Here is a 24,222-nt window from a genome sequence, read left to right as displayed (position 1 = left end):
TCTGTAAGGCTGGGAACAGGAAATACTCAAATGAGTCAGTTCCTGCCCACAACAGGCCCTGGCCAGGCAAAAAGAAGGACAGACAGAGGTGACTATGCTGCCTGTCTGCCAAAGTGAACAGCTGTGAGGGCTCCAAGGAACAGGAAGAAAAGGGTGAAAAAGTGGTTTGTGGTATATATCCCAAGGAACCACCGCACATACTTCATGTGTTGTCTTTCAGGTCTCTTATGTCTCAGTGGGGCTATTATAGACAAGAAAAGATGGAGACTGTTTCTACAGACTAGAACCACATTCCATTTCACTTGGTATTCTGCATCTCCACACACAAAGAAAAGTCATCCTCCTGCCAGGAGTGCATCAAGGGAAAGAGACTGCCAGTCAATGCCAGGCCTAGGGACCAGCAAGGCTCAGAGGAAATGAATTCCTGGGGTTCACAGGAGATGAGTGTTGGGGCTAGATCTTGGGAGTTGGCTGGGCCTGGCAGCTTGCTGGGCCCTGTTCCTCATCTATTACGACAAATGTGTCCCAGGGAAACTTGGGCTTTGTGGAAATAGGATCAGGGTACAGGTATCCTATCTGAAGACACCACTTACCTGTCATTCAAGAGGTTGTCCTCAAAGACCTTTAGGAGGGTCTCACTGAAGTTCTCCAGGACCTGAGCATCGTTCTGAATCCCCTTCATGTATTCAAAGAGGCTCTGTGTAGAATACCTGACCTGCAACCCAAAAACCAGTATTGTCGTTCAGCATGGCTAGTTCTCCCTTGTAGTTCCTCAGGGTTACTACAATGAAGTGCCCGGGGCCAAACAGAAACAACTGCACACTACAGAGACATGAAGATTCTACAGGTCTAGGGCTGGTAGGACAGTGAAGTGTACACATCTGGGACAGAGCCCTCTGGAAAGAATCCCCTGTATCCCCTGCTCTGCATGGCCAGATGCCTCCTCACCGTAGACTCTGTCAAGCCACCCACGGACACGGCCAGCCCCAGCAGGACATGGTATCTATAGGTAGGCAATCCCAAGAGCTGGGTGATGAGAGGGAAGGCCTGGGAAGGTGCATTCCAGTTCACAGTGGCCACATCCGACCTGAAAAAAAGTGATTTCCTCAAGGCCATGCTTGGAGGGCCTGGGCTACGAGGGGATCTGTATCTGACAGTACCTGGGAAACAGACTTTCCAGTTCTTTTCGGTGGGGAACATGGGGAATGGGAGGGCTGTCAGAGTGCAAGAGAGTCAGGAATACCCGGGCAGCATGAGCACGGAACCGATCAATCTTCTCACTTGCCTGCTGGGCAACGCAACACATGACACGCTCACAGCTGCAAATAGAGGGAGGGCACAAGTATGAGGCCAGTGTGGGGAAATGTGGTCACCTGACTGTCAGCAGCTGCTGAAGCCACATCAAGTTGTGACTTAGTTAGGGTTATTATTGCTGTGATAAAACATCATGACCAAAAGCAGCTTGGGTAGGAAAGGTCTCAGGCCACATTCCATCACTAAAGGGAAAGGAGGCAGAACCACAGTAGAGGCCATGAAGGAATGCTGCTTCCTAGCTTGCTTAGCTTGCTTTCTTACAGAACTAAAGACTGTTTTCCCAGAAATGACGCCTCCCTCATAAATCATTTATCAAAAAATGCCTACAGGCCAATTTTATGGACATATTTTCTCAACTAGTCCCTCTCCCAAGTAATTCTAGTTTGTGCCAAGTTGAGATAATACCAACACAGGATGGGTATGACCTCACCCTGCCTACCCCAACATCTCAAGGGCCACATAACAACAGATACATGTGAATGTCCATGTACTGTTGGGGCGAGAGTGAGAAGCAACAGTACTGCAGGTTGGTGGAGGAGAAGGATGAGAGGCCAGGCTGAGAAAGTATGACACACATTAAGATAGCAAACTTAAGGCCTCGAGCAATGTGGTAGAGGAGGTTGAAACTCACAGGGCCTGGTAGCCCATCTTGGCATGAACCTCAGCTATACCCTGAGTTCAGAGACCACTACAGTCTCACCCTCTGAAGCGGACTGTCACACAGGCCAGATCAAAGGAGGTACTGGTATGGGGTTGGGGAGCATGTACATGTTATGGATCCTGACACGGGTCAGGAGGAGGACCCTGGCCATGATCCACAGACTCTGGAGGGCCAGGGCAAAGGTCAGAGAAGCTTGTCTGAGAAGGCATTAGGGCCCAGGACAGCCCCAGCTGGCTACAGATACTCACATGTGGGCCTCAATCAGTACTGGCTCTGTCCGTGCCAGCAAAAGCATCAAATCCATGAGGCTGGTCATGGCAGCCTCACGAACCCTGTGGATAAGGAAACATGAGAAGGTCAATCTAGGACAGGACTTCAAGCCCTGGTTTCCACCAACCAGACCCGATAAGCACAGACTCTAAAAGCAGCTCGTGAGGGGAAAAATCCGTCTTGAAACACCCACTGATCACACACAAGCTTAGTTTCAAAAGACCCAAACTAAGGGCAAGTTTCAGAGATTACAGAAATCCCACAGTGTAAACCATCAGAGAAACCCAATGCCAGCAGCTGGCATTCTTTACTTAAATCCCTTGACTGGGGAATGAGGGATGTGCTGTCTCTCATAATGACGAGCAAGAGGGTTCATTCTTAACACCTGAAGACAGACTGGACAAGTCTCAGCAAAGCCTAAGACATGTGCACACACTGTAATAGCAGATACTTCCCACAGCCTCCTCCCATGCGAAGCTGGCCTCCTGTAGTGTCTCTCTGCACAAGGCTGGCACTTCTGGTTCTCACCAGACAAACAGAGCAACCAACACTCACATCCATCCTAGAATTTCTTTCCTTCTAAACAGAGCTGTCTGTCATTAATTCGTATTAAAGGGAAAAAATATACAGGTCTAATTCCAGAGCAAAGGCAGCCATTTAGACTGGGATTCTGGTGCATTCAGCCAGAGTCAAGAAAAGGAAGATACAAACCCTCAGGCCTGGGGTCATTCCTGCCTTAATCAAACCCTCTATGGAGCCTGTACTAGGTTCCTGCTGTGAGGGGGAGCTCACAGACAAGTGCAGGCCAGGGTTCCAGGGAACTCCCCAAAGTCAGATGAGGGTACTGGAAACAGAGCAAGCCTGGGTAAGGTGTATGCAGGGACACAGGAGCAAATCTGCAATGAGTGCCAAGGATGTGGTGAGGGAGGTCTGTAAAGCACACTGGGGAAAGGGTGGTAGACTGAGAAATGTGCTGAGGAATACAGGTGCATACCTGTAAAGAATGCCAGGGACACTGGGAGGTCTGGAAAGTGTCAGGGTCTACAGGAGTACAACTACAAAGCACACATAGACACACTGTCAAGGTAATCTGTACATTCCCTTCATGTTGCCTGTCACCTCTTAAGCCGTGAAGATGAGGTTCCAAATAACACAGCAGAAACCAGCTACAAGGAGAAGCTGTACTTGCTGAGCACATGAATAGGAAAAGGAGCTAGGACCTAAGGAAGTCTCTTGATAAAAACACACCACAGATACGCTCAATAATGGTGTTAATCCTGGGAGCAAGGGCAATTTAATGAAACCGTTGTCGCAGAGCTCAATCCATACCACACTGTCTATACAGACCTGGACCCCTCTCTGTAAAGCCCTCCACTCTCAGTGACCTAGAGGTGAAAACAGATTTCAGTGGCATGTGGCTGGCTATTATCACCACCTGCTGAAAGAAAACTATATAACAAAAAGCCCTGCAATTTAACTATAACTTAGGAAATTCAGCTAAAGACTAAATAAATAATAAATAAAACATAACAAATACCAAAATAACAGTAGCAACAAAAATAGATTGACCAAACATGCAGTCTTTATAATAAATATATATGGAAAATAGATATGAAGACTAAAGAGCAAAGTAAATGAAAAGATCTGAATTTAAAAAACAACTGGAATCTCTGAAAAAGGTCTAGACACTGCTGAATTAAAGACAACAACAAAAAGGAGGGTCGAGGTGAGTGTGCCACTGGTGAGTGTGCCAATGGTGTGATCACAGGGTTTATCATGCCATGCTGATTGTTATGGTTCATAGGCACCGGATCTGGGCAACCACTGGTCACTGCCCTCCTGTGGAAGCTTGCACAGAGCCTTCTGGTATGGTGGAAATTAGTCCTCAGGGAGGAGGCTTTCAGGTCAGTTCCAGCTCAGAGGCCTCTGGGCTCAGTGTCTGAGACTCATCTTTAGCAGTAGGGACTTGCCTTCCACCTCTGAGGGGCAATCAAAAGCAATAGCAGTAGCCTATAATATTTTAGGACTTTCTTCAACAACCCTGAACAATTCAAAAGAGGACTGCTTGTGACTTGTTGGGGTCTTTATTAGATAGTCTTTGGCTCTTGGAGGGAACATTGTATAATTCCATATGACTTTTTTAGACTCCTTACTGTTTTTTTTTTTTTTCCTCCTCTTCCTGTGTGTGTAACTAACAGCCCTCTAGCTGGATTTAATAGCTGCTCAGGGGGAAATCAGGTCTTGTACTAAAAACCCAGCCAACTATCCAAGGCTTGTGAAATCAGGGATCCTGGAGGAGAAGCTACAAGTGCTGCTATACCAGCAAAATCCCTAACAGCATTCTAAATGGTAAGTGCAGTCCTCACCCTTCATTTCTCTTAAACTATAGAGCTGTGGAGCCCAGTTCCAACTGACAATACAACACGAGCCTCTAAGCTTCAGGAATCATTATGGACGAGGAGTCAGAGGAACAGGGACTTTTGTGTGAGATTATAAAGTCTCACCAATATCACTGCCTAAAGTTGAACTAACAAGGACAACAATAGACATGCTTATGTGGATTGGGGTGGGTAAAGCCCAGGAGGCCTCAATCCTACACAAAGACCTACAGGCAACTAAGGAATGCTGAGTGGGAGAAACACACATACACACAGTACACAACAACTAATGAGAAAGGAGGCCATGAATTTGAAAGAAGGAGAGGGGTCGGTGGGAGTTTGGAGAGAGGAAAGAAACAGGAGAAATTATGTAAGTATAATCTCAAAAAGTAAGAGAAAAATATTTTTTTAAGTGTCTGGAATTGCACCATTCACCACTACTGGTAATTCTGCACTGGACCACCAGGAGCAGAATCCTGGAGGTCCACCCTTTGCAGAACAAACTGAGAGAGAAGAAATACCACAGGTATTTCCTAAGGAATACCACAGGTATATCCTAAGGACCAGGTCTGGGGATGAGTCCCACCATTGATCCTTTCTGCTCTGCTCAGAAGGGTGTCCCTGTACCAGGCTGACTGCAAAGAAATGCACTGTTCTGTAACTATTCCAAACTGAAACTGCTTGGGAAGGGAGGAGAGGAACCTTAAGACTCAGGAAGCTGTTGACATGTATAAGGCTCAGGAAGCTAATGAAAGCTCAGAATACTGAAGGATCCAGGAAGCTTCCTCCCCAAGGTTAGGTATAAAAGTAGTAAAAATTGCTGGGAAGATGACTCTCTTCAGCTGGCAGAACTGCCAACGAGGAGTGAAGTCTCCAGAAATGCAGTTTTTGTGAGCTGTCACCCCTGCTACAGAGTGCTTTTCAGTGATGTAGCTGCCTTTAGGTCACCTATGTAAATAACCCCCTACATATGCTCCTGTAAGTAACTTCAAGACCTTCTAAGCTAGACTTAGATGGAATTGATCCTCTGGTCTGTCTTCAGTGCCCTGTACTGGATAAATAGATGTTTGTTAACATCTTCCATGGAAAAAAACACTCAGCATTCACAATATTTCAGTCTTGAACTACAAAAGGGAATCTAGATCAACCAGGTCTCTTGAGAATTCAGGGGCCTCAGAAAAGAAGTCTGGGACTGCCAGTATCTACCACAGGCCCAAGTCACTGGCCACATGTTGGCCGGGTTCACAATACCAGCTTAGGCTACTGCCTGCTGTTAACCCTGGGACACATTCTCGAAGGGTCTGCCAAGGGACACTAGAGAAGAGCAGGTAGATGAGGGTTCCTTGCAGCTTTGGGGCCTGCACACCATTTCAGCTGTCCTGAGGGAGATCTTGGCAAGTTTGGAAATGGCCACAAGGTCCCTCAAAGCCTCCATTTACCAGGCTCTGATAAGACTGAAGTCAGCCACAGGGAAGCCCTTTCTGTGTCTACACAGGTATATCCAGACAACTCAATCCATAATAGCTAATGGACTTGAAGGGAGATGTCCTAGGTGGAGGAAAATATATTTACAATAAGGGGAATATAGGACATACAGGAAATAGACACTGGAAAAATGCAGTGCAAATATGAATTAATGACCAATGTTACATGAAATTAAAACTATAAAATGAGCTTCATAATAGAAAATAAAGGAAGAGTCAATAAGCAGAGCACAGATTAATTACCATTTTTACAACCAAAGGACAGCAACAATAACAAAAAGTGGTACCAAACGAAGAGACCTTCAAGACCTGTTTGCCATGTGACAAATGCTTGAGTTTCTGGAATGTGAAGAGATGGGGGATCTTCAAAGTGATCTCTAAAGTGGGGTAACTAGCTAGGCGAGGAGATGTGAAAAGAAACAATGGCTGGCATCCAGACTGAGAGGATGGGAAAATGAAGAGACAGGAAGAACATGTCAAGAAAGGGGGGTGGGGAAATCGGGAACATTGTATTCAAAAGATAACATGCTCTCTCCATGTTTGATCACATGGACCAAGACAGAATCTTCTATAAGCTCCTTCTGAACTCTTCAAAACATTGTGTACGGCCAGCAGGAGGAAGGGTGAATGAAGCACAGTAGCATTAACCTTGCTCTACCTCACAAGGTGTTTCTGAAACCTGGGCAAGAACCTTGCCCTACAGGAGAAGGAAGAAAAGACATCAGGCAGACTCCAAGGATGATGGATACCTGAGCAGCAGAACAGGAAGGCACAAGCTCATGGCTGCTCACCTAAGACAGCAGTATAGACAACCCCTGTCAGAGTTTCTACAATGATGGAATGCCTATTGTTTCAAGCCCTGGGTACCATGAGATGCCATGTCCTCCCTCCCCTGTGTAAGAGCAGCTGGGGAGTCTTAGTACAAACACTGTCCTTACCAGGCTCCCACATCCCCTCTGCTGTCTGTGGTGTAATCATTCATGCAGCCCAGCAATGCAGCATAAACCTCAGAGATGTTCTCTTTGCATATGACTTCATCTGGAGGTCCCTGTGTGTTCACACCAACCGTCTGGCAAATTCTGAAATTAAAATATGCACATCTGTGAGCTCATCCTTCACATTACAATGACCTCAAGTATCTTGCTGAGGGGAATAGTTAGCATGCTGGAGGAGCCTCGGGGCAGACTTGGGGGGGGGGAGCAGAGCACCCATCCCACTGCAGGTGCAGAACGGTGCTCACTGTGAAGTCACCTTCACCACCCCCATAGTCTGCAAGATAGCTGGCTCGTTCTTCCACCCTGATAAAAATAGTTGATGGTGCTGTGAGAGGTTAGAGGAGTAAATGGCCTTACAGGAAGGACCACGGGGAGCTAGAAGAGCCCCACATGGCCCTACACACGACATCTACAAACAGAGGTCACTAAGACACAAGATCTAGGCATTGCTGATCCACTTTAGTTAGTTAGTTAGTTAGTTAGTTAGTTAGTTAGTTAGTTAGTTAGTTAGTTAGCAGTACTGTGAAAGAACCCAGAGCCTTGTACAAACTGAACAAGAACTCTGCCACCGTGCTGCTCCAAGGCCCACATGATGGCTTGGTTTGTTTTTGTTTGGTTTCATATAAGGCCTCAATGTTGCCAGGGCTAGCTTCAAACCATGGACTCCTCAGTTTCTGAAGTGGTTTGGTGCACATACTTCTTAACAGTGCTCTGAAAACACCTCTACATTTCTGCTCTGTGCTAGCCTGACAGGGAATCCACCTGGTGCCTGTTGATGCTCACCTGCCAGGCTAGAGGCTCACCTTGAGATTGCTTTCAAACCGTCTCTCCTGGCCTCAGCAAAGCTCACATCCTTGGGAGAAGTATAAGTGACCATTCTCAGACCTGAGAGAACCTAAGGGCAAGAGGGTCCCCAGAAGAAGTATCAAGTACAAAGTAAACACATTTTTAGACAATCCCAGTAAGTAGCCCATTCTGGCCTTCAACCTGAGAATCCTGTCTCACCACCCTGAGTGCCGTGAGTGTGTACCAACAAGTGTGGCTGTCAACACACATTTTTTTGAGACAGAGATGTGGCTCTGGAGCCAGGGGACACAGTAGCCATGGATGGAGCTTGCTAGACAGCTCACAGAAATCACTTTCCACACAAGACAACACGCCCTGATCCCTGATTCAGCTTCTGAAAGGACTTAATGAAAAAAAATCAACCCATGGCTTTCTCTCTGCTTCACCCAAAAACCCCAGTGACTGCCATGGATCCCCTACAAGATCCTCCTGTCAACTGCTCCCAGCTTGTAGAGGGGCAGCTGGTATTCTTGATCCCGCAAAAGTACTCATACATCCACCCACGTGTGTGTGTGTGTGTGTGTGTGTGTATGTGTGTGTGTGTGTGTGTGTGTGTGTGTGTGTGTGTGTGTGTGTGTACGTGTGCATGTCTATACAATCAAATATTCAAATATGCTACAGCCTATATGTGGAGATGGTTAAAGAACATCTTTGTGGAATTGGTTCTCTCTACCTTTATGTAAGTCTAAGGGTCGAATTTCGATCACCTGGCTTGCCTAGCAAGTGATTTATTCACTGAGTTTCTGTGTAGGCCTAGGGCTACTACTTCTATTTATGCATGTATGGATGCATGAACGCACGCATAGAAATATATTTGCATGTATGGCTTCATGACAGAAGAGGGCACCAGATCTCATTACAGATGGTTGTTAGCCAGCATGTGGTTACTGGGAACTGAGCTCAGACCTCTGGTAGAACAGCCAGTGCTCTTAACCACTGAGCCATCTCTCCAGCTCCTACTATTACTTCCTGGACTGACAGCCCAGTTCTAAAATCTCTTTCATTTTTTGCCACATTTCAAGTGGATAAACCTCAGAGTGAGTGCAGTTATGACAAATATACTAGGCTTTGTTCAAGGGTAAAGAGGCCTATTGGCACATCATCAAAAGCTGTCTGGTCCCACAGGAGGAAAGGACACCAATTTATATAGCAAATGTGGAAAGTTTGTCTTACTGCATCCCAACTTGTATGGCAAGTAGAACAATCAGCAAGAGGATCTTGGGGTAAGTTGAAAGGACCAAGCCTGGTGTTTCAACTCAGAGGAGAAAAGTGCGTAATCGTAATGGACTCGGTTAAGGGGAAAAAGGAGCCAGACTAGAAGCATGTGATACAGGATGCTGAGGACAGACAACAGGGAGAGAACAGGCCACACCAGAGCAGATGAGACAGTGTGAGGAAAAGATACTGAGGGAGGCAGAAGGTGCCCCTGTTTCACCTGGAGTAACAACTTAACAAGCCTTTCCATTCAAGGCTTTCAATAGTAGATCCAGTAGAGGAAATATATCTTGGTCTTTCTAGATCAAAAGGGCTGGATGAGGAGCCTAGTAAGGCTGAGATGTCTACTCGGCACCTAGCAGGGCAGAGCATGGACCATCTTGTTCTTTCCAGCTTGCCACTGCCATGATAGAGATAATAGTGTCCCCAAAAGGTAGCAAAACAATAATGAATAAATTCTGCTGCACAGGCACGGGTCCATAGGGCACCAGGCTGAGACATGGGGCTGGCAGCATTTACCCATACCCAGCCTACCTCCCACCAAGACTACAAACAAGGTGGGCCACAAGTTACCTAAGGTATACGGAACTTCAGAAGGAATGTCAACTGCACAGCTCCATCATTAGAGAAATAAACTGAGATGGTTGTAAGAATAGAAGGTGCATTCATGGTACTAACTACTGCCTAGGGCTACTGTTTTCTCATTCAGGAAGCCACAGTTTCTTCAGACAGGGCCTACCCACCCTACAAACTTGAGCACAGCTCTAGAAGTGTGTCTTGCAAGAGCAGGTTAGCCCACATACTAGAACCCAGGTCCAACAGTCACTGTTTGGCATAGCCACATGTACAACCTCTGGGTATTCCTTCCCCAGCTGAGGTGTGCAGATTAGTTGCTAGCCCTTCATATCTGTGCCCCTGTGGTGCTGTTGGCACCCCTACCTGCTGCAGATGGCCCCTGAGAAGGAAACCTGGGAGGGCACCTAAGGCTGAGGAAAAGCCACAACGGGTCATCTCCTCTGGGCTCTGGAGCTCAGCAAGGTACTGTGGAATCAATTCCTCTGAAAAGAAAGAAGTGTTCAGAATTGGCCACCACCTCGTGGACCCCTTAGAAATACAAGTTAGATGCATCAGGTAAGCCAGGACAATGCTCTGATGCAGACATACCTTCAGAGTAATACATAAGATACAAGAAAAATTGCATATGGTGGTTTTAAGGTTTCCTTAAGGGTTTTTCCCTTTGTGCTTGTGTTTGTTTGAGACAAAGTCTCTATTTAAACCAAGCTGATCTTGATGAACTCTCAGTGATCTGGGGTCCCCATGGATTGACAGCTCAGCTGGGATTATAGACATGCACTAGCAAACCTGGCTTTCATGGGGAGTTTTAACTTCATAGCTTCATTGTTAGGGAAATAAATATAAGATGGTTATAAGAATATACAACACACTCAGAACTCTCACCTTTACTTATTCAGAACACAAATGTTTATGGTAAACACAACATCCTAATAACAAGAGTCTACTAACAGAATGAAAACACTTCCATGCTGACAGGAAAGCTTGGGCACACTGTGACTGAGTCTCCCAAATTCTGGGGCAAGAAGAGCAGAGCACAAAGGCCACGCTAATCACACACACAGGGCTATTAGTGCAGCAGTGTCAGGATAAAAATCTCAAGGGAGAAATGAAAAATGACAGGCCTAGAGGATCAGATCAGGGTGACGGGGAGAATATTAAAACCAAGAAGCCAGTTCTGTTCTTTTACAATGCAGCTCAGCAAGGTGGCGAGGAGGCAGATACCATCCCTGAGACCTGCCAGTCAGACTTCGGCCTTCGGGGGCTGCTAATACCCATTCATGGAAACCCCCAAATATACTCTTATCCATCCTCAGATGTGGGGGCAGAAAAATATGACACTCTCAATTCACACATACCAGCGTGAATTCACTTCAGTAGCCATATGGGGATGGGGGGAAGCCTCTTTTTAGTCTGCTATGTTTCAATACACCAATGGTTACTTGGGAGCACTGTTTATTGTCAACAGATATGACATGGTACTTTGAAAAGTAAAATATGACATTATTGCTATACTTTTAAAATACAGACTACATATAATCAAATATGCTACTATCAATGCATAAAGTTGCCCATGGTTAATAAATAACTGTAAAGATTACTAGATTCAAGTCTGCCATCAACTCACAATCATCTTTAGCTCAATTTCTGGGGAAGCTGACACCCTCTTCTGGCCCCTGTGGGCATCAGCCACACAAGTGATACACAGGCAACACACACATACATGTAAAATAAGAAAGATTGTTTTAAAAAGAAAACAGAGAAAGGTCCGCCAGGGAGTTGGAAGAGCTAAGTCAGTAAAGTGTTCACTATTTAAGCACGAGGACCTGGGTTTAAATCCCCAACATATGAAAAAGCTAGGCATAATAGCATATGCCTATAATCCCAACACTGAGAAGGCAGACAAGAGGATTCCTGGGGCTCACTGGCCAGCATAAGTGGTGAGCCCCAGGTTCGGTAAAAGACCTTATCTCAAAAAAAAAAAAAAAAAAAAAAAAAAAACCTAAAGAAGATACCCAGCACCAACCTCTGGCCACCATATGCAAAAACACGACCACAGAGATAGATACACCATACACAAAAGTCTCTGCCAGAGGATCAAATTCCAGTATATTTCTATATTTTTGCAAAATCACAAAAAGTAAATGTAAATTACTAGGCAAGAGACTTTTATGCAGTGTCTCTAGGAAGTTATGTCCCAGAGTGAAGCTCCCTGTTCAGAGATTAAGATGCTTTCTTAGGCATCTATGATGTCTGGACAGATATAAGGACATGTCCTGAACTCAAGTGGCTCAGGGGGAGCTTATGTGAAGGCTGCTATGTGACCGAGACCTTTCCCCTCCTTCCTGTAACCTAATCACCTAGCATGTGCTGGGTTGGCCCTAAGAGATTAACTCCAGAAAGGTGATCAGACAGGGTTGCTTCTCTGGACAACAGAGCCCAAGCTTCCTGGGCTTCACACAGCTCCTGTCAATACTGCAGATCCCTGCTTTAGGACCAGCATACAGCTCACTCACTCACTTGAGATGGTAGAGCTTGCCTCCCCAGGCTCCTTCATGTAGTATTCACTGCAGAGGGCAGCCAGGGCAGAGACAGCCAACTCCTAAAACAGAAGAGGACGTGAGTAAAAGTGAGTCTGTCTAGAAATCCTCATCTACAGATGACCAGTTCACTACAATAGGGCACAGTGAGTATGTTTTTTTTTTTTTTAAGAAAAAAAAAACCAAACAATATCATTGTCACACTCTAGCTTATCTTATCAGCACCTGTCAGATACATCAGTCATTTTAAATTCTCTGCACCAGTTACTTCTCCCATGCAGAAGTAACTTCTTCTATGTGCTCTCAAACAGCACAGTTAATATAAAACAAAACATTTTCCCTTCCCAGCAGAGGGAATGTAGGGATGGAGTATGCTCTTTATTTGGACAAGGGCTCAAAATAACACCCGTGAAACCTGGCTTACAGAATACGAGGATTTATCAGCATCTCAAACAAGAGGCCATGCAGAACAGAAGACCAATCTCAGCCCCAGTAACTTTTATGGAAGCTAGATGGTACAGTGTCACACATGGCACATCCTTGGATCTCGATCTCCACCGTCTGCAGTAGATGACTCCAACTCAATTCAAGCCTTTCATTCAACCTCTCCTCAAAACTAAGGAGAAAGGAACTGAGGAGGGGCAGGTGAAGATCAGCACGGGGAAGCCCCTCAACACACCGTGCAGATGCTACATGTACTAATCAAGCATCAAAGAATATAATCATGGCTGTTGGGACTTGATTATGCATAGTGTTTTAAAGGAAAATTCTGAGACATCAACCATGAGGCCTACAAATTTGACCAGGAAAACCACCAGAATTCCAGATTTCCACAGAATGATACTGTTGCCTAAGAAACAAGACAGCAGGCAGCACAGGCCAGCAGGGCTCATGTGCATAAATGTGCTTCTACTCCTCACATGGCACATCACTGCTTTTCCACCTAAAACATGCCCCAGCTCTGCTTCTGCAAGGCCACCTGACCTGGAGGCATGGACATAGGCTCGAGCATCTAGTTGCTCAAGCACAGTCTTTTGTGTTTCCCCATCTTCATGTGAATATTTCCAAACCTCACACACAGCTCACCAGCACTCAGGCATGACCTAAGCAAACCATTACTATTCAAACTAGAGGAAGAAACTTTGGTAGTGAAAGAGAGTAAAGCTTGTGGCTACCAATGGCCATTCTAGCCTACTATGCAAATCATGTGGACCCAATGAAAGTGTTGAAGATTGTCAGGTTAGTGCATGAAGGAGCCACTGAGATAGGCACTGTGGACAGCATTAGTGTCACTCTCTGTGCAGGGAAAGAAATCTTGCTTAGCATACCTTGATCTGTTGTCTGGAATGGCTTGAAACAAGATGAAGACTCCCGAGAGTGTCATTTATCAGCCACTGCCAACCACCTACCAAAAGAGCAAGGAAACCTCAGAATACCCCGCTGACACTGAGAACAAACATCCTCTGCTTACTCTTAGAGCAGAAAGACTTCTCTCGAGAGAACATTCTTCAGACTGCACAAAAGCCAAGAGCCCCAGTCCCAGGAAGAAGCCCACCTCAGGCTGCTGAAAGTCAGCTCCCCAACACCCTGCTGCTACCACCACTGTGAAGAAAATGCAATTCCCTGTAAACCAAAGGCTAGCACATCATGTTTGGGAACTTTTTGTTTTGTTTACAGGTAAAAGCTTCAAGTGATCTTTTCCTATCTCTCTCCCTCCATCTCTCCTGATCCCTGACAATTTAAACCCAACTTCAACTCCACTATATCCAATAAATGAGGTGAGATAGACTTACTCTCCCTAGCTAAATAAAATTCGTAACTTTAGACTAGGGAAGGGCAGGCCCAAGGAGGACTGCTCTCTGTATAGCAATAGGACTATTTAGGTAATAAATAAGTACCTGGTCATCTAGACTTTCATCTATCTGGGAGAGGAATGCCTAGGATTGGGTACAATGGTGACAGGCAGAGCCACAGCCAATTATGGAGCTGAGAAGAACTCCCTGCTCTTTCTGGAAGAGGGTGACAGGAGTTTGCAGCAATTTCAATACAACAGCAATGCTGTGATCCTTTAAACTATAATCAACCATCCACCCACCCAGCAGGTTCATCTCTTATTCTGAGCTTGAATAACAGGGTAAGGAAATGTTATCTGTGTTGTTGAGGAAAGCACCTACCAATAACAGTGTCACCTCTGAAGGGCATTCTGGAAAGTGACAAGTTTTCTATTAAGATGCATACTATGGAAAAAGAAAAAAAATACATTATTTTCCCAAAGTGACTCTTATAGCTGACCTCACTATATCTTAACCAGTGCATAACCAGCACCTAACTTTCCCTTCCCCCTTCCATTCTGGTCAGGCTATAAGCAAGTCCAGGCTATCTCCCCAGATGGACACTAGGAGGAAGATACTCCAGACCTATCCTGAACACAGAATCTTGGGGAGCCCTCTTAAAGAATCCATGTGAATACAGAGATCCACATAAGGTTAAGAACACTAAGTCAGTTATGGCTCAGTGGAGGAACACCTAAGCCTCTACTGGGCCCTGGGATAATCAAGACCATCACTTGTTTGTATTTAGTCTGTCAAAGTTTCTAGAGAAGCTTCCCAGAGAAGAAAAGACCCACCTTGAATGTGGACAGCACCATTCCATAGTTTTCTCTCCATGACCAAATAAAATAGAACATTAACAACATCCCATCTCTATACTTTCTAATCACATATGCTATGTAACCAGCTCCTCACACTTCTACAGCTACAACTAGAGCTGTTCTCGCTGCCTCAGATTCCCTGCCATAATGGGTCTGTGTAAGAGTAGATGCTGGTACTAAGGTCTAGTTCCCTAATTGGTTCTTGACTTGTTAATGAAGAAGGCAGGGAGCCAGTTGCTGGGCAGAAGGTACAGGTGGGACTTCCAGGTCCCAGGAGGAAAAGAGATGCTAGGAAAGAGAAGGGCTTTTTCCTGCCATGCTTGCGATCATGTAAGATCTCGGGGCAGCTGGGGCCTTCAGCTCTGCTGCAGGCGGGTTGCCAGAGATGTTTGGCAGGGGCTAGACTCCTGGAGTATAAGGTGGGTAGAAAAGAGAAGCTGGATCAGTGCCAGCTGCACCCAGCTAAGCCAGGTGGAACAAAAGGGAGTCAGGAGTGGCCTGGTGACACAGCCATGGTGCTGGGAAAAGCATGTTTCTAGAAATACATGCAAAAGGACTGTTCCTATCAAACCACAAGCCAAAATAACACCTTTCTTTCTGATATTTTTCTGCTTTTTCTGATATTTTGTAATAGCAATGAAAGCAGTTCAATGATCCAGGCCCCGAGGTCAGTCTTGTCTCACAAAACAAGAACCACAACAAAACAAACAAAATTACCCACTAGAAAGCAATGACTGTCCTGAAGCCAAATATACATTCCCTAAGGAACAAAGTTTCAAATGGCTGTATAGTCAGAGGGCTTGGATGAACACCTACAGGCACACAGGCAAGGGACAGGTGAGCACCTGGGGTTTATAGAGGGGCAAGTATTCAAGTTCCATAAGTGTTAAGGAGGGTAGGCATCTTGAGGCCACAGGTATAAGGGAGATGAGCACCTGGGGTTCAGAAGTGCATGGCAGGTAAGCACCAGAGATCCACAGGTGTAGGGCAGATGAGCCTACAACCCACTGGTACAGGGCAGGAGGACATCTTGGGGTGTAAAAGATGTAAGGCACCAGGTCATTATAGAAGCACAATGCAATGCAGTTCTAAGAATCAAAAATAAGTCTGGATGGGCTTTTGGCCTCCATGTTGCCATTTCTCTCTGCACATCTTTGCATAGATACAGGTTGTTATGATTATTTTATAAGGGATAGATGTGTATAGGATGATTTGACTTGTCTAAGTGAGAAAATTATATCATAGCAATCGGATCAGAGTTTATTGTGTAGTGTTTTCTTTTGTGCAGTGATTCAACATCAAGAAAATTGTGAGAGGGTAGCCACTGCTGGGACCAAGGGGTGGCAGCAGAGAATGTGAGCAGAGTTCCTGGCTAGCAGAGAAGCAGCTGAGAGAGAGATACTAACTAGAGGGTGACAGCGATGAGATAAATTAATGTTAGTTCCATATGGCCCACTGGTGCCGACACTAGCGTGGGAGCAACTGCCTGGGTCAGAGAGTAGCTGGGACCAGCATGGAGCAGTGACACGCTGGAACTGGTCGCACAGTATTTTTATTACTGCAACATATGACATCATATGGCAGTGCAGAAAGAGAATTTTAGGTGTCAGTTTCTATTGTTTACAAACCTAGAATCTCATGCCAGTCAACAGGACCAGGGGCAAACTCTGTGAAGTACAGTGCTAAGCAATAAAGCCCCTACTGTAATAACAGGAACAAAGACAGGCGGACACAGCCAACCCCCTCTCCGTACACCCCTCAGTCTGTCTTCACACTCACTGGTGCCTTCTCACACCTGTTCTTTAGAGTCATCACTCAGCCCCTCCCCCACATTTCCCCAGAATGAACACTTAGGTCCCTCTCTTCACACCTGCTTCCCAGGGTGATGACTCATCCCTGACCCCTGTTTGTCAATGCCTGCTTACCCCTGCCCCCTGACACACATTGCCACAACAGCCCAGCTGGTCTCTTCACATGTACTAAAATCAACACGTTTAGTGGTTTTTCTTCTGAATAACTTGTAATTCTTCAAAAACTTTATAAAAATGTAAAGCAAATAAATATGTGCCCATAATGTTCTGGTGGCCACTCACCATGTTACATTTGACACGCACACTTCAAAGTTCAGATACATGAGAAAAGACATCTTTTTAAAAGTCCACTACCAAGTATAATGTCTCTTCTTTCATATTACTCAGTCCCAAAGCAAGTCTCAACAGATACAAGAAAATTGAAAAAACTCCCTGTGTGTAATCAGACCACCATGGATTAAAGCTGGACTCCAACAACAACAGAAACAAGAGAAAGCATATGAACTCAGAAAAACTAAGCAACTCTCTACTCAATGGCCACTGGGTCAAAGAAGAAAGTCAATGAAAATGAATATACAACACCTAAACTTATAAAACATAAGGAAAGAATGTGTCATTCTTAACAGCATACCTGAAAGCTCTAGAGAAGAAAGAAGCAAACATACCTAAGAGGAATAGACAGCAGGAAATAGTCAAACCCAGCGCTAAAATCAATAACCTACAAACAAAGAAAACAATACAAAGAATCAACAAAGCCAAGAGCTGGTTCTTTAAGAAAAGTCAAGAAGATAGATAGACCCTTAGCCAAGCTAACTAAAATGCAGAGAGAGAGAGAATATCAAAATTAACAAAATCAAAAATGAAAAGGGAGACATAACAGATACTGAGGAAATCCTAAGAATCATTAGGTCTTACTTTAAAAACCTGTACTCTACAGAATTGGAAAATCTAAACAAAATGGACATTTTTCTTGATAGAAACCACTTATTAAAGTTAAATTAAGGTCAGGTAAACAATTTAACAATTTAAATAGACCTATAGCCCCTAGGGAAATATAAGTAGTCATTAAAAGTCTACCCAATCAATAAATCAATCAATCAATCAATCAATCAATCAATCAATCCCAGGGCCAGATGGTTTTAGTGCAGAATTCTACCAGACTTTCAACAGAGCTAATAACAATAGCCCTCAAATTATTCTGCAAAATAGAAACAGAAGATCATGGCCAAATTCATTTTATGAGGCCACAAGGCCACAGTCACTCTAATACTGAAACCACACAAAGACTCAATAAAGAAAGAGAATTTCAGACCAACTTCCTTTATGAATTTCCACGCAAAAGTACTCAATAAAATACTTGCAAACCAAATACAAGAACATATAAAAACCATCATCCACCATGATCAAGCAGGCTTCATCCCAGAGATATAGGGATGGTTCAGCATATGAAAATCCATGGATGTAGTCCACCATACAAACAAACAAAAAGAAAAAAAAACCCACATAATCATCTCATTAGATGTTGAAAAGCCTTTGACAAAATCCAACACCCCTTCATGATAAAGGTCTTGGAGAGATCAAGGTTACAAGGCACATACCTAAACATAATACAGACAATATACAGAAAGCCAATAGCCGAAATCAGATTAAATGGAAAGAAACTCAAAAGCAATTCTGCTAAAATCTACTGTCTCCACACCCACTCAACACAGCACTTGCAGTTTTAGCTGAAGCAGTAAGACAAACAACAGATGGGATACAAACTGGAAAGGAAAAACTCAAAAGTACAGCTATTTGCAGATAATGATAGTAGACATACTGACTTCAAAAATTCTACCAGAGAACTCCTGCAACTCATAAACATCTTCAGCAACGTGACTGGACACAAAATTAACTCAAAAAAAGAGAGAGAAATCAGTGTTCCTCCCTAATATAAACGATAAACAGGCTATGAAAGCAATTAGGGAAACAACACCCTTCACAATAGCTACAAATATAAAATATCTTGGTGTAACTCTAACCAAACAAGTAAAAGACCTGTATGACAAGACCTTCAAGTCTTTGACAAAAGAAACTGAAGGAGATAGCAGAAGATGGAAAGATCTCCTATGCTCATGGATCAGTAGAATAAACATAGTAAAAATGGCCATCTTACCAAAAAGCAATCTACAAGTTCAGTGCAATTCCCATAAAAATTCTAACATTATTCTTTACAGAAAGGACAATTTTCAACTTCATATGGAAAAACAACAACAACAACAAAATCCAGGATAGCTAAAACAATTCTGTACAATAAAAAAAAAAACTATGAACACTTGATTCTTCACAAAGTAGCCAAAACTATACAATGAAAAACAGAAAGCCTCATCAACAAATGTTGATAGTCTAACTGGATGTCTTCATGTGGAAGAATGAATGCAAATAGATCCTTAGCTATCACCCTGTACAAAATTTAAGTCCAAGCAGATCAAAGTTCTCAACATAAAACTGGATACACTAAATCTGAGATGAGAAAATGTAGAATAGCCTTGAACTCACTGGCACAGGAGACATCCTCCTGAACAGAACACCAACAGTTCAGGTACTAAAATCAATAATCAATAACTAGGACCAAAAAAAAAAAAAAAAAAAAAACGAAAAGGTTCTGTAAGGCAAAGGACACTGTCAAAAGGACAAAATGGCAGCCTACAGAATGGGAAGAGCTCTTCATCAAACCTCCATCCAACAGAGGGGCAATATCCAAAATATATAAAGAACTCAAGAAATTAAACACCAACAAACCAAATAACACAATTTTAAAAATGGGGTGCAGATCTAAACAGAATTCCTGACAGAGGAATATGTAATGGTTAAGAAGCACTTAAAGAAATGTTTAGCATCCTTAGTCATTAGGGAAATGCAAATCAAAATGGCTCTGACAGTCCATCTTACACCCATCAGATAGGTAAGATCAAAAACTCAAGTGACAGCACATGCTGGAGATGATGCAGAGCAATGGAACACTCCTCCACTGCCGATGGGAGTGCAAACCAACACAGTTGATTTCTACTCTGGAAATCAATTTGGCAGTTTCTAAGAAAACTGGACATAGTTCTATGTTAAGACCCAGCTATACCACTTCTGAGCATATGCCCATAGATGCTCCACCATACCACCAGGACACTTGCTCAACTATGGTCACAGCAGCTTTATTAGTAACATCCAGAAACTAGAAACAACCTAGATGTCCCTCAATCAAGAAAGGATAAAAAAAATATGGTGCGCATTTACTCAATGGAATCTTACTCAGTTATTAAAAACAATGACTTCATTAAATTTACAGGCAAATGGATGGAACTAGAAAAGATCATTCTGAGTGAGGAACTGAGACCCAGAAAGACAAACATGTTATGTTCTCACTTAAGTGGATATTTAGTCATAAACTACAGTTTAACCATGCTACAATCCACACACCCAAAACAGCTAAATAATACCAAGGGCTCAAGGGGGAATTCCTGACTCTCACTCAGAAGGGAAAATAAAATCGACTTTGGGAGTGGAGGGAAGGAACTTAGAGGCAGAGCAGGTGGGGGGAAGACAGAGCGAGAGAACTACAATTGGTGATTTCCCTAAAAACCTAGGATGATGGAAACTCCCAGGAACCTGTGAGGTAATTCTAGGTAAGACTCCTAGCAATAGGTATTATGGAACCTGAAACTGTCACCTTCTGTAACCAAGCAAGACTTCTATTAGAGGATGGGAACACAAACCCAGTCACAAAGCCTTCAACCAAAAATATGTCCTGCCTACAAGATGTGCAGAGGTAAATATGGAGCAGAAATTGATGAAAACAGCAACCACCTGTTACTAGGAGGTCTGGCCTAACCTCAGGATATTCTTCCCCCATACTGAAGTGAAGGACAGCAGCTTCTGGCCCCAGACCTACCTGCTTGTCTCATAAGTTCTCCTCCCAGACCCCTGAAAACCAAAGAAAAGACAGTTAAAGTCTTTTACACATAAAACATCAAACACCCTACTAAGCAACAGATACAACTTCAGGCACCAAAAACTATGACAGTTTAAATTAACTAGGAGATTTAGTGCCTGAAAATATGAGCTACATTTTTGGAAAACCCCAAAACTGCTATGACAAGATCATCCTCTGGCAGACTTCTGTCCTTTGAGCCTCCACAGGACACTCGGTCATTGCCGATATATCACACAAAACCAATCCCAAATGCTACTTACCACACGCCACAATAATGTCAAGATGACTGTCACATGTCACATGGCCTATGGCCCGACGCCACAGTTACTCTGCTTGCCAGAAGCTACCCAACCTAATGCAGCGGTGGGAGCTGGGGGTGCCCAAAGGAGAAAACAGCACTGGTGTGGGGAGGCTTTGGTTTCTAGGCCAAAAGGCAACAAGATCTGCCTTAAACTATTGGGAAGCCAGAGAAAATGTGTGATGCACAGCAGACTCTGGAAGAAAGTATAGCTCAGAGGCTTCTAGTTCACTAAGGCATGGCCACAAAAGTTCCCATGGGCAGATATAGGAAAAGCCAAGCGGAATCCTAATGTCCTGTCAAGACAGGCTTGAAAGAGAGGGTTCATAGGTTAATACATAAAGGACAGAACCTACAGCATAGGTGTGGTGAAATTCCTAGAATTTTGGGTTGTTTAAAACCACAGAAATATAAAGTTTTAGTTTTAATCCCAGGCTGCTTTGAACTGACCCTAGCAGCTGACTATGATTTGCCTCATGCTCTAGCAGAAGCATGTGCCAGCTGCAGATTGCTTTGACAATTGTGTGATATTTGCAATTGTGGGAAATTTTCATATAGCAAATAATCAAGGCTAGAGCCCCAATAGGTGGGCTCGGTGGTTATAGTTTGTTAGTAGTCCTGCTCAAAGAAGAAACAAATGGAAAGAAATTTGATTCAAGGCTCCCTCCCCTCCCTCTCTCTTTCCCTTCCTCCCCCCTCTAGCCTTCTTTATCTAGTGACAGAGGGTAAAACCAGGGAGATAAAGGTAGCAAAGACCAGATACAAACAAAGAAGAAAGAAATTAGATTCATAGATCTTTCTTCCCCCTCTTTCTTTCTCATATCTAGTGATGGGGGTGTGGTGGTTTGAATATGTTTGGCCCAGAGAATGGCACTATAAGGAGGTATGACCTTGTTAGAGAAAGTGTGTTACTGTGGGCATGGGCTTTAAGACCATCATCCTAGATGCCTAGAAGCCAGTCTTCTCCATGAAGATGTTGAACTTTCAGCTCCTCCTGCACCATGCCTGCCTGGGTGCTGCCATGTTTCTGCCTTGATGATACTAGACTGAATCTCTAAACCTGTAAGCCAGCCCCAATTAAATGTTGGCCTTATGAGAGTTGCATTGGTCATGTTGTCTGTTCACAGCAGTAAAACCCGAACTAAGATGGGGTAAAACCGGGGGAATGGAAAGTAGGAAAAAGAAGCCACAAAGTAGCCAAGACAAGCTACATACAGGTTCAAAGAACAGGTGAGGACCTGTGGCTAATGCTGAGCTGCGTATACTAGGAAGGACTCCTGCCTAGAAGGAAACACAAGAAAGAAGACAGGACACCTCTCAGATCTACCTAGGCAGGGAACAATCTCCATCAGCCAGGAAGGAAAGACCATGCGTGGCAGTATCCTCATAGTGACTGTGCATCAGAAGCAAGCTAACACTACTTTGGATAACCCAAGACTTTGATACAGTATTGTTCAAACAAACAATATATCTATTTATCCAAATAAAAACATGTATGTATGTGTATATATGTACATATACAAAAAAACAGAAATGTAAATTTCAGGAAATGAAAATTCAAAAAAGAACTACCAGGAAAACATGACCACATTCAAGCTGATGAACTCCACACACGAGGTCATTCATGCAGGTATCCTACCACTCACATTGTCTGAAAGGATGGAAGGAAGTGTAAAGCAGGAGGAGGAGAGGAAAGGGTAGGAGAGACACAAAGACCAAGAAGACATTTTTAAGAACCTGAATATGTAAAAGAAAAACTATGCCAAACATAGTTAACAGAAAAGTACGTTAACTTAGAGCAGCAGAAAGCGAGCTGAGCGAGGCAGGAACTGCAGAGACCTTGGTGGTGCCGAGGTGACAGAACACCAGGATGTTTTATCTACCTCATGGGAGTACTATATGCGGTGCCTCTGAAAGCACTTGCCACGTCTTATAAAATTAAAGTTAAGGGGCTTTATCATATGTCAACTACTCAAAAAAAGTTTACTTAACCTACAGGATGGTTAGCAGAACAGAACCCCCCACCCCCCTACCCCACCCCCCGTCTTCCCAACACTGAGATGAGGTGGTGATGAACTAAAGGCTTCAAGGGTGAAGATGCATCTGAAGATGGAGCCACAGGGGGAGTCTTCCCTAACCCTCTCTGCCAAGAATCCTGCTGGAGTATCAGCCTGACCCAGTGTCACTCAGAAATACTCTTTGACCACCAAAAACATGGCTATCAGCAGCAACCCTGGTCATCACCATCCACAAAGGGTGCCTATGCTCCTATTTGGGGACTGAGATGCTACTTCTCTGACACCATGTACCTTACAAGCTCTCCAAATAAAAATCACACTGTTCTTCTAAATTCTATAATTTAAGTCTCTTCTGTAGCTTTAGTCAAACACTCAGAATTAAATAGACAAACATTTTTTTTTAATGTATGGGAGTTTTGCCTCCATGTATTTCTGTGTGCCATTTGCATACCTGGTGCCCATGGAGGCCAGAAAGGAGCATCAAATCCCCAGAACTTGTGTTAACAGATGGTTGTGAGTTGTCATGTGGGTGCTGGGAATCAAACTTGGGTCCTCTGGAAAAGCAGCCAGCACTCCTAATTGCTGAACCATCTTTTCCATCCCCCAATTTAAATTATTTTAGTAAGTTTTCTCTAAGTCATTTCATCCTACTGCTAAAAAAGAAAAAAAGAAAGAAATCTTTACTCAAACCTAGATTTCAGGATCAGGCTGAGGGAAAGCAAAAAGTAAGAATGTTTCAAAGTCCTCAGAGAGAGAAGTGGTTAAGATGGTGAGATTTACAGACAGTCCTGACAAGCCCAGAGGCCCAGACTGGGATAATAATAGCCCCACAAAAGCTCCCAGGCACTGCATAACTCACTGTGTCTGCCCAATTTCAATGCTTACTCAGAAAATCTGGAAAGGAGTCAATAAGGGGCATGGAAGTGAAGATCCCACTCCCAGAGTACAGGACAGCTCAGCACCATACCACAAAAAGAAACAACCCAGCAAGAAATGAAAGACAGGGAGAGGAAAACTCGGAAATCCTGTGTCTAACAGGACTCAGATCCAGAATACACAGAGCTCCTACTGCTCAACAAGACAGATGGTGAATATATTCAAGGAGCTGAATGAGGGCTGGGTGTGTTGGCGTATGCCTTTAACCCAGCATTCAAGAGGCAGACAAATCTAGGGAACAGAAAAACAAAAACAGACTTTAAAAA

The 24,222-nt window shown here is 43.9% G+C and overlaps 1 protein-coding gene across 2 annotated transcripts in view; it reads right to left on the bottom strand.

Moving 5' to 3' along the window:
• TBCD (tubulin folding cofactor D) overlaps positions 1-24,222 on the bottom strand; it is a 149,977-nt gene that overhangs the window by 11,223 nt on the left and 114,532 nt on the right. For both annotated transcript variants that reach the window (XR_013975193.1, XM_080923880.1), the window contains exons 23-33: positions 20,663-20,694; positions 14,451-14,513; positions 13,605-13,681; positions 12,257-12,338; positions 10,103-10,221; positions 7,906-7,997; positions 7,046-7,186; positions 2,224-2,307; positions 1,161-1,319; positions 949-1,087; positions 594-715 (exon numbers count right to left, since the gene is read on the bottom strand). Coding sequence is in view for 1 of the 2 variants with exons in the window: in XM_080923880.1 (XP_080780006.1) it covers positions 594-715; positions 949-1,087; positions 1,161-1,319; positions 2,224-2,307; positions 7,046-7,186; positions 7,906-7,997; positions 10,103-10,221; positions 12,257-12,338; positions 13,605-13,681; positions 14,451-14,513; positions 20,663-20,694 (1,110 nt within the window). In the remaining variant the exon portion in view is untranslated. The remainder of the gene's footprint in view (positions 1-593; positions 716-948; positions 1,088-1,160; positions 1,320-2,223; positions 2,308-7,045; positions 7,187-7,905; positions 7,998-10,102; positions 10,222-12,256; positions 12,339-13,604; positions 13,682-14,450; positions 14,514-20,662; positions 20,695-24,222) is intronic.

The sequence above is a fragment of the Micromys minutus genome (assembly GCF_963924665.1).
Source record: "Micromys minutus genome assembly, chromosome: 10".
NCBI classification, from domain to species: Eukaryota; Metazoa; Chordata; class Mammalia; order Rodentia; family Muridae; genus Micromys; species Micromys minutus.
Note: the sequence above shows the minus strand (reverse complement) of the source record. Positions and strands in the feature narration are given on the sequence as shown.